Source organism: Neopsephotus bourkii, unplaced genomic scaffold (assembly GCF_033783945.1).
Source record: "Neopsephotus bourkii isolate Nb327-2 ecotype Australia unplaced genomic scaffold, CSIRO-AGI_Nbou_v1 NB_1060, whole genome shotgun sequence".
NCBI lineage: Eukaryota > Metazoa > Chordata > Aves > Psittaciformes > Psittacidae > Neopsephotus > Neopsephotus bourkii.
Window position 1 is genome coordinate 847,474 of NW_026901548.1, and position 16,243 is coordinate 863,716.

Genomic DNA, 16,243 nt, shown 5'->3' on the forward strand with positions numbered 1-16,243 from the left:
AGCTGGGGCTCTGCAGCACTTGGCATTCAACCAGCAGGAGCGGGGATGAGGAGGAGCTGAGGGGTTCATTGCAACACAGCCCGTGGGACCCCACTGGGATGCCCCTGACACACTGGGTGCTGAACTGCACACCCGGAGCATGCAGCAATGCACAGGGCCAGTGCAGCTGAAGCACCTACTGCTAATAATAACCTGTGTTTGCCTCTTGGCAGCTGGAACAGGCCCAGGCTTGGCCCTCCTCGTGTGATGCCACTGCTGCAGGCACCCACTGTCCAGCCCGTGCGTCCCGGAGCAGCGGCACTGAGGCCGCTCAGGCACATGTGAAAGGCACAGGGTGCATGTCTGGGTCACATCTCCCTTCACCCGGCTTCCTCCTGCCCTGCTTCCAGCCCAACCACAGCAGGAAGGCTCAAGCTCCTGGGCCGGGCAGGCAGAGGGAGGTGGGAGCAGGCAGATCACAAGTGGGATGGGAAGAGCAGGGAGCCTGTGTTCACTGCCACCAGCACAGGGTGCAGAGTGCTGGCTATCCCCTGCCTTCCCCAGGCTCCCTGCGTCACGGCTGCTGCTGATACTGGCTCTCTGTGGCAGTGAAGAAATCCTCCAGGATGCTCTGCACGTACTCAAAGGTGGGCCTGTCCTCAGGTTTGCTCCTCCAGCACCTCATCATCACATCATAGAGCTCCTCGGGGCAGTTCTCGGTGCGGGGCATCCGGTACCCGCGCTCCAGCGCCCTGATCACCTCCACGCTCGTCATCCCTGCAGGAACGGGGCCGGTTGGTGAATGGGGCATGATTTATCACTGCTTGCTTTCAAAGGCAATAAAACCCCCAAACCACCCTTTGGGCAATGGCACTGGGAAGAAAAAGGACAGGTTAGGGGGTTGGGAAGGGGGAGCTGCAACTCCTGGTCAGGGAAAGGTGCAGAGAACGCGCTGTGGCACGCAGGTTTGTACCCACTTGAGCAAACCAGGTGGGAATTGTAAGAGTTATGTGTAAATGTAGTAAATAAAGGCTATGCTTCTCCATCTGCTGAGCCTTAAATGAGCCATTCTTGCCACTAATATCACAGACAGCCCTCCTGCCACCCCAGAGCCAGCACAGTCTCTTTGTGGCAGCATTTACTTGCCTTGTAGAGAAGCATTTCCCCCTGGAGGAAGGTACCTGGGTAGGGCATGCGCCCGTAGGTGATGATCTCGGTCAGGAGGATCCCGAAGGACCAAACGTCTGACTTTATAGTGAAAGAGCCGTAGTTGATGGCTTCGGGGGCAGTCCATTTGATGGGGAACTTGGCACCTGACAAAGAGATCCCACGGGAAACGGGAGCTGTAACCCAACTGCTGCGAAACCGGTGGGGAAATAGGGGGAACGAGAAGCACACAAACAGAAGAGGAAGATGTGGAGTGATGCAAATGAGGAGCTTCCCTCTTCAACCCGGTTACACAGCACATCCCCGAGGGGCCTTGCATGGAGGTGACACCTTGGGAGTGACTTCAAGGGAACCCCACAACCCCTCAGCACCCGGAGCACGGCCAGGACCCCCACACCTTCCCGTGCTGTGTACTCATCGTCTTCAATGACCCGGGCCAGCCCGAAATCTGCGATCTTGCAGAGCAGCGCTGCCGACACCAGGACGTTGGCAGCTCTCAGGTCGCGGTGGATGTAGTTCCTCTTCTCGATGTAAGCCATCCCCTCTGCAATCTGCACCAAGGGGGAACACGAGATGCAAAGGGGCCCTTGAACTGACACAGCCCCCTCCATGGGGGGGTTACCGGGAAGGGAAGGAGTTCGGCTGCCTGTGGGCAGTGCTGGTGGAGGGGTGAAAGGAGCCGGGTGGCAGCAGGGGCTGACCCTGCTGTGTGGGACCTGCTCCCTGTGCAGGGAAGGGGTCAGGCTCTGGGTGAGCGGCCCAGCACCACCCTGCAGCAGAAAAGCAGCAAGAAGGGCACCCAAGGGCCCTCACACATCTGTGGATGCTGCAGGACAAGGGGCAACAAGGACAAGGATGCTGCAGGACAAGGGCACCCAAGGGCCCTCACACATCTGTGGATGCTGCAGGACAAGGTGCAACTGCTTCATCCCTGGCTATGCAGACGAGGGGTAAATCAGCCTCTGCTCAGAGACAACTCAAGACCAGCCTCTAAACACATAAACTTGATGGGAGCAGGGAGCGATTCCCTCCCTACACCAAGGGAACAGCAAATGGAGCTGGATGAGGAGCACTGCAGAGCCTCCAGGCCGAGGGCAGGAGAGCACGGTGCTGGGTCTCTCAAGGAGGGTGGGGAGCTCTGATCCATGCAGAGATGACCCCGTTTGTGCCAAATTATCCCATACCTGGATGCTGCCAGCATTGGTGAGGGGAAGGGGCTGGAGCAGCCGGAGGGAGCACCCCCCCATCCCCATCCCTCCTGCCCAGCCAGGCCAGGGGAAGGTGCAGCAGCTCTGAGCCCCCCCAAAGCCCAGCAGAAAGCAGGCGCTGCAGGAGCAGGGTTGTTTCCATGAGCACAGACCCTGCTGTGCTCGCAGTGACTCAGCCCCAGCACAGGCCTGGGTGCCAGCCCTGCTGCCCGCACATGGCAGCTCCTCAGCCTGTGCTCTGCGAGCCCTGGAGCAGGGATGGGCTCTCTGCAGGAGCCAGCTTCCAGATGGTGCAGGAGTGCAGGGCTCAGTGCAGCCCTGGCACAGCCACCCCACAGGCTAAGCCCCCAGGGGCTGAGCTCCTGTCCTTGCTTCCCTGTTGCTCAGGACCCTCCATGCGTTCTCTCACAGCAGCACCAAGCTTAGCTCAAAGGGTCCCTGGATGTGGCTGGCGCCTGGGGACGCTGCAGAAGGAGCAGGGACAGGACAGGGGTTGTGCCCATGGAGCACTGAAACCAGCTCCTGAAAACATCCCTGTCTGGGGTATCCCTGGGGTCCTCTGACTCCCGCAGCCCCTGACAGCCCTTTGAAGGGAGCTGATGGTGACTAACCGCAGCCCTCCTGTGGGATAACACAACACGTTCCTTATGGAAACCATGCCCAGGCCCCATGAACACCCCAACGGCCCCGTGCTGCAGCTTCCCTGCTGAACCACAGAGCCTGACCCTGCTGCAGCCGTGGCTGGGCCCTGCCCGGGGCACGGTGAGGGTGCCCTGGGTGCCTCTGCTGCACGCATGGGGCCGGCTGCAGTCACATTCACAGCAGCAGGGATGCTGAGCCGGCAGCCTGCTCCTCCCCTGCATCCATGGCCCCGGTGTTGCCTGGTCCAGCAGAGACCTCGGGCTCCTCTCTCCCCGTTGCCAGGGCAGGGCTGCGCCCTCCTCACCTGCGCGGAGAAGTCGATGAGGTTCGGGAGCGGCTGCCTGCGCCCCTCGCTGCTCTTCAGGAACTCCAGGAGGCTCCCTACGGAGAGGGCAGGGAGCGGCTCAGGGCCCCAGAGCCGAGCACAGCGCAGGGGGCTCGGGAAGCAAACCTGAGCCCCCATCCCGGTACCGTGGGTTGGGAAGAGCGGCAGCACCGCTGCAGGTGCCCTCCGTGTCTGCCCCATTCCCATCCCTCCATCTCCCAGGGCTGTCCCCGCATGCCCCCCATCCAACACCCTCAGATGGGCCATGGGAGGAGCTGGACCCACTCCCAGTGTCCCTGCAGCCAGCACAGAGCCCATGGCTGACCCCAGGGGTGCAGGAGGGGCCGGTTACTGCTGCGCCGTCCCTGGGTACCACCAGTGACCGCGGTGCAGGGACGTGGGCATCACCTTTCTCCATGAACTCGGTGATGATGTAGATGGGCTCCTCCCTGGTGACCACCGCGTGCAGCCTCACCAGCTTGGCGTGCTGCAGCGTCTTCATCAGGTTGGCCTCCTCCAGGAAGGCATCGGCGGACATGCTGCCCGGCTTCATCGTCTTCACCGCCACCTTGGTGTGCTTGTTGTAGGTAGCTGGGAGATGCACAAGGGACCATTCCCAGTGCCCAGGCACCGGATCCTGGAGGCCAGGGCTGTCCCCATGGACCAGCCCCACGCAGTCCCTGCATTAAGGCCAGGGAAACCTCCTCTTCCCTGTGCTCCTCCTGCAAGTCCTCCCTTCCCTGCCTCCTCCATCCCATCCCTCACCCTTCATCCCTCACCTTCCTCCCAGCTTCCCCCTCCCACTCTCACCCATCCACACTTCTCCGAACTGCCCGGCTCCCAGCCTCCTCTCCAGCCTCAGCGACTCCCGAGGGATCTCCCAGGCATCTTTCTCCCATGGTTTCTGGGGCCTGGGCACGCAGCAGGGGTAGGTGAGCCTCTGGCACAGCCCATCGCTCTGCCCTGCAGGGAGCAGCCGGGGCATCAGCTGGTCCCTCTCACAGGGTGCTTCGGACCTGGAGCCCACTGCAGCCTCCCTGGCCACAGGGCACGTCCTGGCAGCACGCACCCCACTGCAAGCCCTGAGGACACCTCGGACACCAGGCACTGCAGCCCGGCCCCAACAGCACCGCTCTGCCCTGCCCTGTGCTGTGCTGGTGGTCAGAGCCCAGCTCAGGGGGTCCTGGGCATTGAGGGCATTCAGGGACACCAACGCCCCCAAATGTGGCAGCCAGCAAAAGCCAGCCCCTGCGCCCGGGGATGGTCCAGTGCTCACTGCACATCCCGGATGGAGTCACAGCGGTGATGGGCAGGACCCCCATGGCCTCTGCACGCCCCTCCTGCCCCATGGCCGCCCAGGGGCACAGCCCCATCTGGGATGCAGGACCCAGGAACCCCAGGGCTCACCCTTGTAGTGCTGGACCAGCTCCTGCAGGGTGTCAAAGCTGCTGCGGGCGGAGACGTAGAAGCCGCCACTGTCCAGTGTCCGGATCTTGTAATGCTTCACCACGCTGTCCCCATCCCGCACTGACAGCGAGTAGCAGCCTGTCCATTGGGGTGAGGGCATCACATCCCTGTGCCACCCATCCCGCACGGTGCCGTCACCCAGCAGAGCCAGTGCCGTGGGCACCCTCCAGACCTTTGCTTGTCTCGCTGTCCCGTATCATGAAGGATCCGCTCACGTTCCCAGGACCGAGGAGCTGCCGCTCCGCATCCTTCCGGCTGATGCCCTTGAAAAACCACCTGCAGGAAGGAACGAAGCAGGGAATGGGGCTGGGGAGCCGAGGCTGGCGTGGGGCAGGGCTGGGAGCAGCCCCAGCGCGGGACCATGGCACCGGGATGCGCCACCGAGGGCCGGACTCACTCCTCTGTCTCCAGCGAGTCAGCGCGGGCAACGTAGTTGCTGGGGATGAAGCCTTCGTGGCCCGTCACCAGCGACCGCGCTCGCCACCACTCCCCTGACCTGCGGCAGACACAGAGCTGCGTGATCCCATGGCACTGGGCACTGCTGGCAGCTCCCATAAGGAGACCCCAGCCCTGCAGCACTTACTGCTCCAGCACCTTCAGCATCTCCCCTTTCTGGAAGCTCAGGTCCCCGGTGTGCATCGCCTCGTAGTCATAGAGCGCCAGCACCACAGCGTCCCCTGAGCCTGCAGTGAGGGGCGTCCCTGGGCACCCTGCTGGGGTGGGACGGGGTGACCCATCCCTGCCATGGACACCCAGGACACTGCCAGGACCCCCACAGCACCCAGCGCCTCCGGCTTCCCCCTGCTACGGTCACGCCTGGCCTTCAAGCAAGCCCAGAGCTCCCATCCTGCCTGGACCAGCAGTGCTGGACCCACGTTGGAGAGGACCCGACACGCACCCACCCCTTGCACTCACCTTCACCCCCCCCATCCCCAGACCTACCATCCTCGGGGGGGGGCACGGCAGCGCTGTGGGTGTCATTGCTCTGGAAAGTGGGAATAAAGCAGAGAGCGATGTGGGTGCAGAGGTTTGTACCCTCAGCCCCTAGAAGCAGGCTCAAGGGGGCACCCGAGGGGCAGCACCAGCACCACCCAGCGCACCAATGCACCAGCACCTCTGTCCCACCTCCCAGCGCCTTCATTTTCCTCTCCCTTTCTCCACGATTCCTTGGTTCCCATCAGGATCACTGTGCTTTGCCCCAGCATGGACGAGGCTCCCATCCCACAGCCGAGCCCCTCCTGCACCCGCATCCAGCCCTGCTCTTGGTGCTGGCAGCTCTGGTGGGAAGTGGGGCTGAGCCCCACGATGGCTCAGCCCTGTGCCCCCATCTCACCTGGTGGCTCCCGCTCACCCTCCTGTTGGTGGCCGTGGGGTCCCTCACGTAGTGCCCCTGCTGGAGGCTGGGGCTGGGGTCAGGGTCGGCTTTTATCTTCTCTTGGACACCGGCTTCCTTTGACTTCACGCAACCCATCCTGGAGCCGGGGAGGGGAAGTGAGGCCGTTGCGACAGAGGTGAAAGCCCCGCTCCAGCCCCAGCTATGGGGCGCATGGCACGGGGCTGTGATGCTGCATTGCCATGGGCAGGGAGGGCTCTGCTCCCACCAGGGAGCCGGGGGCCCAGCATGCGGAGGGGGAAAGGAATCTCCCGGTGCACAGAAAGGAGAAGCCACAGGAGGCAAGTTTTGGGCAGGTGACAGCGGCTGCCATGGGGCAGCCTCACAGCCCTTCCCCAGTCAGGGATGCAGGCACTGAGCACCACGGGGGCCGAGAGCCGCTTGGTGTGTTCTGCACAGCGGGACCCCATCACAGTGGGGCTCCCCCAGAACCCAGGGCTCCGCACCCAGCACCAGGGCAGGGCAAATGCAAGTGCTCAGCTCAGCGTCCTGCAGCTCCCCAAGGAACACCCGTGGGGAAACGGCTGCAGCGAGCAGCGAGCGGGGGGAAACCCCACAAAGGCTCTTCCCTTGTCCGGGGGAGACCTCGGTACGGGGAAAGGAGAAGGTGCCCAGGGTGACAGCGAAGGAGGAAGCTCGGGGCTGAGCAGGACCCTGCGATGCGCTCAGCACCGCTGGCCTTGCTGCACGGCTCTCGAGGGACATCGCTGTCCCCCCCCAGCCACCGCTCCTTGTCCCTCCCAGGTGCCAAAGCCCGGCTCAGCCCCGCTGCCCGCATTCAGCCCTGCAAAGCACCCACAGCGCTGAGGGTCCCCGGCGGCCCCTGCAAGGACACCGGCAGGGACCACAGCACGGGACTGCACCGGGACACCCCGGGGCCGCTGCCACCGCCTCCCCTCGGGCACCCAGGGGCCGCCGCTCCGAGCGGGGCCGGCACGGAGCAGGACCGGGGCAGCAGAGGCTGGACCGGGGCAGGGGCTGCCCGCACCGGGGCTGCCCGCACGGCTCCCGGGGTCCCGCGTTCGGCTCCGCTCTCACCTGCGCTGCCGTCCCTGGGCACGTCCCGTTCCCCGCTGCTGCCTCCGCTCCGCTCTGCCCGGCTGCGCCCCCGCCGCCCCTCCCCGGTAAATCCACCCCCGCCCGGTGAAACCACGCCTCTCCCGGTAAGGCCCCGCCCCTGTCCCGCCGGTGCTGCCCGACGGGGGGGGGGGGCGCGGCTGATCCCGCGTGTCCCAGCCCCGGGATTGGAGCGGGGATCCCGTTGCACCCAGCACAGGACCTCCCGCTCCAAGCGGGACCCCCACGGATCGAAGGCTTTCGAGGGCACCTGTGATGCCCGCAGGGACTTCCCATCCCACCCTGGCCCTGTGATGGGTGCCAGAGCCCCGCTCGCCCGCCCCAGCCCTGGAGGGTGCGGGAGGATTTGGGGTCCGACACCCCAGAGTGGTCCCTGGCTGGCAGCAGGGATCGTGGGGTGAGCCCAGGCTGGTGTGGGGTGAGCCTGGTTCTCCACCCCTGCAGAGGGGAAAGAGGAGACCCCCGAGCACTGTCCCGTGATGGGGTGCAGGGCACAGAGGGGTGCAGGGCACGGGGCTCCTGCCCTCCTGGCCCTCCTGTCCCCATGCCAAAATCACCCCAGGTCCCCTCTCCAGCCTTTGCTCCGGTTCAGCCAGAGCTCCCCTGAATTTGGGGCCGGGACAGCAGCAGCAAAGAGCCCTGCGGTGACACTCGCCATGGTGGCCAGGCCCAGCCGGACCCAGGCCGTGCTCTGGCTCTGGAGCATCAGAGGAAGCATCCGCGGCCCCCCCCGCACACGGTTTGCATATGGAAATCAGAGAGAGAAACCAGAAGCTGCTGCCGGTAACCCCCCGTCCGCTGCCCACGCTGCGGCCCGGGCCCCATCCTGCACCCCCCAACGAGGGACATCGGCCACGGCCATCATCCGGGGCCGGGCGGGCGGCCGCGTCCCTCGGCAGCGGGGGGGCAGCGGCAGCGCTGCAGGAAGCCGGTCCCGGGGCAGGAACTTCCTCTCACGAAACACCCTCGGCCCCGGCCGGGCCGGTGCTGCGGGGCCGTCACCCGCGGTACCGGGGAGCGCCCGCCCCGTGTGCCCCAGCCCCGTGTGCCCCAGCCCGGCCCTCACCCCGGGGCTCGGCAGCAGGATGGGGGCAGCCCCCAGCAGCCCCTGCTCATGCAGGCAGCCCCAGTCCCCTCCCGTCCCGTCCCATCCCACCCTCGCTGCCCCCCTGGGTTGCTCTGAGCTCCGGGGGTCCCGCGCTGCCAGGACTGTCCCATGGGAACCCCGGCTCTCTGCGGGTGGCACTGGGGTGAGCAGCGTGCCCCAGCCCAGCGGCCACATGGTGCCTGCCGTGCTCATCCCCAGCCATAGCATCATAGAACCATAGAATAGTTTGGGTTGGAAAGGACCTGAAGATCATCCAGTTCCAACCCCCCTGCCATGGGCAGGGACACCTCGCTCTAAACCATCTCACCCAAGGCCTCGTCCAACCTGGCCTTGAACACTGCCAGGGATGTGGAGCATTCACAACCTCCTTGGGCACCCATTCCAGTGCCTCAGCACCCTCACAGGAAAGAATTCCCTCCTTAGATCCAATCTAAACTCCCCCTGTTTCAGTTTGAACCCATTACCCCTTGTCCTACCACTACAGTCCCTAATGAAGAGTCCATCCCCAGCATCCCTATAGGCCCCAGCATCCCTATAGCATCCCCAGCATCCCTATAGCATCCCATGTGTCCCGGTATGTCCCTTCCCCAGGATAGAACCTGCTCCACTCACAGCTCTGGCATTTAATTGCAATCCGCAGTGATTACAGCGCATGGCGCTGCAGGCTGGGGGCTCCCCCCCCCACCATGGGGTACCTGCGGTGCCATCAGTGCCACCGATAGCTGCCAGGGCAGTGCAGAGCCCCAGTGATGAAGAGGGGGACAATGACAATGTCCTCCCTCCCAGGCACTGGGGCAGAGCTGGGCACCTTGGGCAGCAGGGAGGGCACCCCCTCACAGGTAGTTGTCCTCTTCCTCGTCCTCCTCCTCCTCCTCATCCCGCGCCAGCGCCTCGATGTCGTGGGTGATGTCCGTGATGATGCGGTTGAAGGACTCGGACTCGGAGCGCAGGGACCAGCTGTCGTAGCTGCGCACGGCTGAGGCTGAGGTGTTGCTCATGCTGCGCTTGATGCGGCCGAAGCTGTCGGTGAGGATCCCGCCCTCCCGGATGCCGATGCTCTCCAGGAACGTCTCGAAGTACCCGATGTCTTGGTCGGGGATGAAGGGTCTCATTCCTGCCATGGGTACCGTGAGTGCTGGAGAAGCCCTCCCTGGATGGGCAGCGCTGGGGTGCAATGCCAACCATCCCCAATGCTTGCTCATCCCATCCCATCCCATCCCATCCCATCCCATCCCATCCCACCCCACACCCCCCAGAGCACACCCAGCACACACACACATCCCCAGGACAACACGCTGACACAGGGAGCCCAGACACTCACCCAGGAGGAGGAATTTCCTGCGGTCCCCATAGAGGCGCAGGAGCTCGGTGCAGTATTCCTGCACCGGCATGCCCAGGCGGTATTCCCGCAGGAGGAGGGCGAACTGCTGGATCTCCTGTGGTGACAGCTTGTTGCGCAGCTGCAGTGACACAGGAGCAGGTCAGGGTTGGGGGCCCCAGCAGCACAGAGGCCCTGCTCCCTGTTGGCTGCTGGGCACAGGGGCTCAGATGTGCTGGCACTGAGCAGGGCCCTTCTCCCATCCCTGTCCCCTCACCGTCACCATGTAGTCCTGCAGCTGCTCCAGCCCCGCGCCGCTCTGGTCGCTGCCGCTGCAGGCGGTGGCCAGGCTGTGGTGGGACCGATGGAAGGAGGGTGAGGAGGCACCGCTGTAATACGCCTCAAAGGTCTCGTGGGAGCTGTTGCTGTGGGAGGATGGGGGTCAGTGGGTCCTGGCACCCCTCATCTGCCTGGGTCTCACTGCACAGCACCCATCGGGGCATCTCTGCAGGCACCCACCCCAGTGCAGGGCACCCACCCGGGCCAGGGGCACCCTGAGGCAACCAGACTCACAAGGAGCTGCAGCAGCTGAAGTCGGCATCATAGGCGTACGTCCCGTCTGTGCGGCAGCTCTCACCTGGGGAGGGAGAAATGAGGGTCTCAGAGTGGGGCCAAGCCTCTGTCCCTGCACACAGCCCCATGCCACCCGCTTGGTGTCCCCATGTGTGACCCCCACCACTCACTGCGGCTGGAGAGCCAGGGCCGTGTTGGGGTGGAGGTGTAGTGGTACCCGGCACGGTCCACGCACTCGATGCTCTGGTCCCCATAGATGATCTGGAAGACCTGGCAGATGAGCGCACAGGACTCCTCACCAGCATCCTGCAGTGGGAGGGACAGGGAGGACATGTGCCATTGGGTGCCCAAGTGCCACTGGGCGCCCATGTGCCATTGGGTGTCCAAGTGTCATTGTGTGCCCAAGTGCAACTGGGTGCCCATGTGCCACTGGATGCCCAAGGGGCACTGGGTTCCCACATGCCATTGGGTGCCCACGTGCCACTGGATGCCAATGTACCGCTGCCCAAGTGCCACTGGATGCCCAAGTGCCACTGGATGCCCAAGTGCCACTGGATGCCCAAGTTCCACTGGGTGCCCAAGTGCCACTGGATGCCCAAGTTCCACTGGGTGCCCAAGTGCCACTGGGTGTCCACATGCCACTGGGTGCCCATGTGCCACTGGATGTCGATGTACCATTGGCTGCCTAAGTGCCACTGGGTGCCCAAGTGCCATTGGGTGCCCAAGTGCAAACTAGGTGTCCACGTGCCATTGGGTGCCCACGTGCCACTGGATGCCGATGTACCGTTGGCTGCCCAAGTGCCACTGGATGCCCAAGTGCCACTGGGTGTCCACATGCCACTGGTGGCAAGTGCCACTGGATGCCCATGTGCCATTGGATGCTGATGTACCGTTGGCTGCCCAAGTGCCATTGGATGCTGATGTACCATTGGATGCCCAAGTGCCCCTGGGTGTCCACATGCCCCTGGATGCCCAAGTGCCCCTGGGTGCCCGTGTCCAGCCGGTGGGTGCCGCGTGCCGCGGGTGCCGGCTCTGCTCACCCTGTTGGGCACGGCGAGGATGACGAGGTTGGAGTAGGCGTCAGGGCAGGGCTCCCGCGGCTCCAGGGGGTTGCTTCCCGCCTGCCGCCGCTCCCAGCTGCCGAAGCCGGTGCCGCGCTCCCAGCTCCCGCCGGCGGGGCCGGGTCTCCGCCGCTCCCAGCTGCCCGAGGGCCGCCCGCGCTGCCTCCGCTCCCAGCTGCCGCCGCGGCGCCGCTCGAGGCTGCCTCCCTGCCGGCCGTCCTGCCCGCCCCGCGCCGCCCGCCAGTCCAGGCTGCAGATGGTGTGCCGCCGCTCCATCGGGCCCCCCAGCCGCCCGCCCTCGGGCCACGAGCCCCCCGCCCGCTTCTCGCCGGGGAAAGCCTCCGGTAACCCGGGGGGGGCCGCCTCCGGGTGTGCTCCGGCGGGAACCGGGTCCACTCCCAGGCCTGGGGCAGAGAGCGGGGGTCAGGGCAGGGGCTGCGCTGCCCGCACTGCCCCGAGCCCTGCTCCGAGCCCTGCCCCTGCCCTGGCTGCCCCAGGGATCGTAGAGCCCTAGAGTGGGTTGGGCTAAAGGGACCGTAAAGCTCCTCCAGCTCCAACCCCTTCCACTGGAGCAGCTTGCTCCAAGCCCCTGTGTCCAACCTGGCCTTGAGCACTGCCAGGGATGGGGCAGCCACAGCTTCTCTGGGCACCCTGTGCCAGCGCCTCAGCACCCTCACAGGGAAGAGCTTCTTCCTGATATCTAATCTAAATCTAACCCTTTTCCAGGTTAAAGCCATTTCCCCTTGGGATGGGTGAGATGGAATAGGGATGCGGGAGCCCCAGTGGGTTGGAGGATTAGGGACAAAGTATGGGGACTGCTCTGTGTCCAGGCTGGAGCTCAGTCTCCACTGACTCAGGGGGGCAAGGTGGGTTTTTTATGCCCCATCCGGACCCAGCACCTTCCCATCACCCCCAAAGCTCCAGCCCCTCATGCCCTGAGCACACCGGGTGCTGCACCAGTGGCCCTGGCCCGATGCCCGCACCGGTTTTGAGGATGAGGAGGTGCAGGGCATCATCCCGCAGGTAGGACGCGGCGGCGATCTCGTGTGTGGGGATGCGCAGGATCAGCTCCTCGTTGTCGCGCCATGTGAGCAGGAGGCAGCGGGCAGAGAGGCTGAGGATGCTGTCCTGCTCCGGGGTCGTCTGCAGCGGCAGCTCCTTCAGCTGCTGCGGGGCAGAGCGTGTGCCATGGGCATGGGGCACCCTGCGGCATGGGGCACCCGGCACCCACCCTCTGGGCAGCACTGGGGCAGTGCAGTGGGCCCCCTCTTACCCTGGCTGTGTCCAGCAGCTGCAGCACCTCATCCCGGCTGGAGGGGTTCAGCGAGGCTGTCACCCATGTCAGGTGGCCTAAAAACTGGGACACAAAACCCAGGGCAGCTTGGGGGTCCCCTGTAACGGGGGTCCCATCCCACCACCCCCTTACCGGAGTGTTTGTCTGGGCACCAAGGGGACCAGCACCCTCCTGGCCACAACGGGTGGTGGCTTCCAGCATGGTGTGGACCTGGGCATCGCTGGGGACCCCCCCCTTTACCTTCACCTCCTTCTCCACGTAGTCGTGCAGCAGGATCTGGGGGTCGATCAGGTAGTCGGGGGGGTAGAGGGGCACCGAGTGCAGCGGCCGCCGGTAGACGCTGCTCCGGATCGCGTGCCGCCGGGCTGCCTTGGGGAACACCAGCCTCTTGATGGGCGACACGAAGCCCTGGAGGGAGAAAGGGGGTGCAGGCACCCATCAACACCCAACCCCAGCACCCCAGGGTGCGCGGGCACCCCTCTGCTCCCTGACCTCCATTTGGGGGAGTGGGAAGCACAAGTGCAGAGCCCACCTCTCCCCAGCACCCCATAGGAAGGGCTGCAAGGCCCTTTTGTCCCATGTGTCTCACCCGCTCCCACGCTCCCGCAGCCCCCCCCGGACACCACCCGTGGCCCCAGCACCTTCTTCCCCTTCTTGGCCTCGCCGTCCATGGCGGCCGCGGCGCTGCCTCTCGGCCCGGCCGCCCCGCTCGGCGCCGCTGCGCTTTCCTGTGTCGGAAACTCCACCAGGATGGCCGGGATGTGAGTTCCTGCCCCTCCTGGGGGGGCTGGGACTGGGCTGGGCTGGGACTGGGATTAGGAGTGGGAATAGGACTGGGACTGTGGCTGCATTTGGGATTGGGACCAGGACTTGGCCCAGGAGTGGGACTATGCTGGTACTTGGGCAGAAACGGGCCGAAGTAGGCTGGGATGGGACTGGAGCAGCGGCTTGGGCTGGTGCTGGGCTGGAACACGGGTTGGGACCAGGGACGGGATTTGTGCTGGGAGTGGGCTGGGATTTGGTCAGCAGCAGGGACTGAAGTGGGCTGGATGGGACCAGAGCAGGTGTCAGGCCTGGGTTTGGGGCTGGGGGTGCTGGTGGGACCCGGCTGCAGAGCAGCCCCAGCCCCTCACTGCTGCAGGGCTCCCCCCTGGGCTTGGGCCTGGTTCTGTTGCCCCATGGCCCCACATCAGTCACATCTTCATGGGCAGAGCTGGCGGCTCCCGGCCCTCACTGCCCCTTTCTCACCCTGCCCATGGGGCCATGACACAGGGAACGGCACCAGCGGGATCCTGCTCAACTGCACCCAGCTCCCCATCCCCGCAGGCACCCATGGGTTCCGAGCCCACCGGGGCCTCCGGCAGGGAGGAGGTTGCTCCGGCATCAGCCACCTCCAGCGGCTTCCTGCCCAGCATCCTGCCCGCGCACCCCTTCGCTGCCGGCCAGAGGCACCGTGCGCACAGCAGCCCCGCAGCCGTCCTGCTCCATGCCCAGCATCCCAGAGCACCCCGGGACACAGCATCCTGCCCCGCTGCAGGGCGCTGCGCCGGGGCCGCGGCAAGGAGCGGAGCCGCAGGCCGGGGTTATTGAAATGAATTTAATTTCTCATGTTGCAGCAAAATTAAAAATATACAAAAAGTTCGTGGAGTACAAAAAAGTCTCGGTCCGGCCCCGGCCCCCCTCGGCCCTGCCCGCGCCGGCTCCCAGGGGAGAAGGTGGCACACACAGTATTTACAGTACGTGACAGCGGCCGCCGGGTCCCGCAGGGGGGGGACAGGGATGTGGCCGACACCCCCCCGGCAGCCCCCATCGGGATCCAACGACCCTGACCGGGGGCAAACCCTGACCACGGGCCCCATCCCAAACCTCTCCCCGCTCCCTGACGCCGGGGTGGCCCCAGGGACACCCCCCGGGACCAGGACCCCCATCCCCAGCGGGAGCTCCAGCACCCCCAGAGCTGCCCCATCCCGCAGCACCCAGCTCGGCCCCAGCTCCTGCCCCCTCGCCGTGGTCCCGGTGCTGCCGCTGGCACCGGGGCTCTGGGTTTGGCTTCCCCTGCGGCACAGGCTGAGCCCTGGGGCTCGCTGCTGCTGAGACCCCTGCCCGGAGCAGCCCAGGGCTGAGGGTACCGTGGCTTGAGTGCATAGAAAAGTGTCCCTCTGTGCCCAGGGGCCCCGCGCAAGCCCCAGGGCATGGGGAGGGCGATGCGGATTGACCCGACCGGTGGCTTCTCTCTGCTCTTGGGGGGGGGGGACAGGGAGAGGGGCTGGGGCTCTTGGAGGAGCCCCCCCTATGCTGGCACCAGGTCCCCATGCGCAGGGACCGCAGGGACGAGCCCCGGCCCCAGCCCGGCTGCCCCCGACCTTCCCTGAGGAAATGAGACCCCCCTAAAGCTGCCCCTGGCACCGTCAGCGCCCGCCGCGGGGTCTGTCCGATACCGGCGGTGAAGGAGGGAGCCCGGCCCCAGCCAAGTGCTGCCCCTCCTCCGAAAGGGATTCCGAGGCTTCCAGTTAGCACCAGTTAGCACCAGTGTCCCCAGCGCCGGCCCTGCCCGCTGCCCCCTCCCCCCCCGCCCCCCTCCCCCGGCCTTCCAGCTACAGAGAAATGGGAAAGAAAAACAAGGTGATGACACCGGGGATGGGAGCACCTCGGGGGGCCGGGCCCCGGCACGGTGGGTGGCAGCCAGAGCCCTTCCCAAGTGCAGGTCCCACGATCCAGCCCTCCCCATGGCTGGGCCTTTGTGCCGCTCCTCATCCCATCCCATCCCATCCCATCCATCCCATCCCATCCCATCCCATCCCATCCCATCCCATCCCATCCCATGGCAGGGATGGCACCGCGGCACGGGGCAGCTGGGACCCGACGTGGCTGTGGCGGGGGGCACGGGGGGGCACAGGGGGCACGGGGAAGGCACGGGGGCTGTGGGAGAGGAGGGCAAAGGGCTATGGGGGTCCGGCAGCATCACAGCCCTGCAAACCTCTGCCAGCCCCTGCACACACATGCACACGCACACACACACGTGTATACACACATGCACACATTCACACCTGCACACATACACACGTACACACACACATGTACATACACACGTACACACACACACATGCACCCCCTTGGGACGTGCCTGGCCCTGGGGACTTTGAGTACATTCAGCCCTTTGGGTGGGCGCACGCCAATGGATCCGGAGCAGGGACACATTCAAACCCGGAGACCGGGGCAGCCCCAAGCCTGGGGCAGGCAGGATTCTCGCTCTGGTTCATACTGGGGAGCTGATGCTGATGGGGGGTTGAATGGAAACACTCCTGGGTGGATAGAGATGCTGAACCCGGGAGGGGAGGACATCTGGGGGTGAATCCCACTTTGGGGAGCCCCTGGAATGCCGGTGGCCCCATGTGCCCCCTCAGTGGTGCCAGACCTGCCCCCTGGCTACAGTGGAGGTAGAAAATGTCACACGAAATGTCACCATTGAGGTGAAAACAAACCCGATGAGATGAAGTGGTTCCCGTGGGGACAGGAGCGATAATGGGGGCCAGGTGGAGCAGGGTCCCATGAGAGGACCCCAGGACGGGATCTGCACCCCACAGCACAGCCAGGACCCGTGGGGCTGGGGGCATGGCTCAACCCTGAACCA

At 65.3% G+C, this 16,243-nt stretch overlaps 2 protein-coding genes across 6 annotated transcripts; both read right to left on the reverse strand.

Moving 5' to 3' along the window:
* Positions 1-267: 267 nt before the first annotated feature.
* Positions 268-6,380, reverse strand: HCK (HCK proto-oncogene, Src family tyrosine kinase). The gene is made up of 12 exons (XM_061361480.1): positions 6,140-6,380; positions 5,731-5,773; positions 5,372-5,501; positions 5,186-5,284; positions 4,961-5,064; positions 4,729-4,866; positions 4,132-4,284; positions 3,730-3,912; positions 3,301-3,377; positions 1,544-1,697; positions 1,161-1,292; positions 268-756 (listed from the first exon to the last, which is right to left on the reverse strand). Exons 1-12 carry the CDS (start codon positions 6,257-6,259, stop codon positions 554-556), a joined length of 1,536 nt encoding a protein of 511 aa, XP_061217464.1. The 5' UTR covers positions 6,260-6,380; the 3' UTR covers positions 268-553.
* A 2,777-nt stretch (positions 6,381-9,157) lies between these two features.
* Positions 9,158-13,385, reverse strand: CCM2L (CCM2 like scaffold protein). 5 transcript variants are annotated; one of them, XM_061361418.1, is made up of 10 exons: positions 13,254-13,385; positions 12,853-13,020; positions 12,592-12,675; positions 12,302-12,482; positions 11,298-11,722; positions 10,428-10,563; positions 10,258-10,321; positions 9,962-10,109; positions 9,688-9,826; positions 9,158-9,480 (listed from the first exon to the last, which is right to left on the reverse strand). In XM_061361418.1, exons 1-10 carry the CDS (start codon positions 13,281-13,283, stop codon positions 9,200-9,202), a joined length of 1,656 nt encoding a protein of 551 aa, XP_061217402.1. In that variant the 5' UTR covers positions 13,284-13,385; the 3' UTR covers positions 9,158-9,199. The 5 variants fall into 5 exon arrangements, with proteins under 5 accessions (XP_061217402.1, XP_061217401.1, XP_061217399.1 ...); XM_061361417.1 differs by having other exon boundaries at positions 12,302-12,485; XM_061361415.1 differs by having other exon boundaries at positions 12,592-13,020.
* Between the last annotated feature and the right edge of the window lie 2,858 nt (positions 13,386-16,243).

Coding starts and splice junctions, on each gene's coding strand:
- HCK (XM_061361480.1), bottom strand. CDS start 6,259: ATGGGTTGCGTGAAGTCAAAGGAAGCCGGTGTCCAAGAGAAGATAAAA. Junction 4,867..4,960: donor GGACAGCGAGACAAGCAAAG/GTCTGGAGGGTG, acceptor CCCAATGGACAG/GCTGCTACTCGCTGTCAGTG. Junction 3,913..4,131: donor GTTCGGAGAAGTGTGGATGG/GTGAGAGTGGGA, acceptor TGCATCTCCCAG/CTACCTACAACAAGCACACC.
- CCM2L (XM_061361414.1), bottom strand. CDS start 13,283: ATGGACGGCGAGGCCAAGAAGGGGAAGAAG. Junction 12,486..12,591: donor AGCTGCTGGACACAGCCAGG/GTAAGAGGGGGC, acceptor TCTGCCCCGCAG/CAGCTGAAGGAGCTGCCGCT. Junction 11,723..12,301: donor CCTCCTCATCCTCAAAACCG/GTGCGGGCATCG, acceptor TCTCTGCCCCAG/GCCTGGGAGTGGACCCGGTT.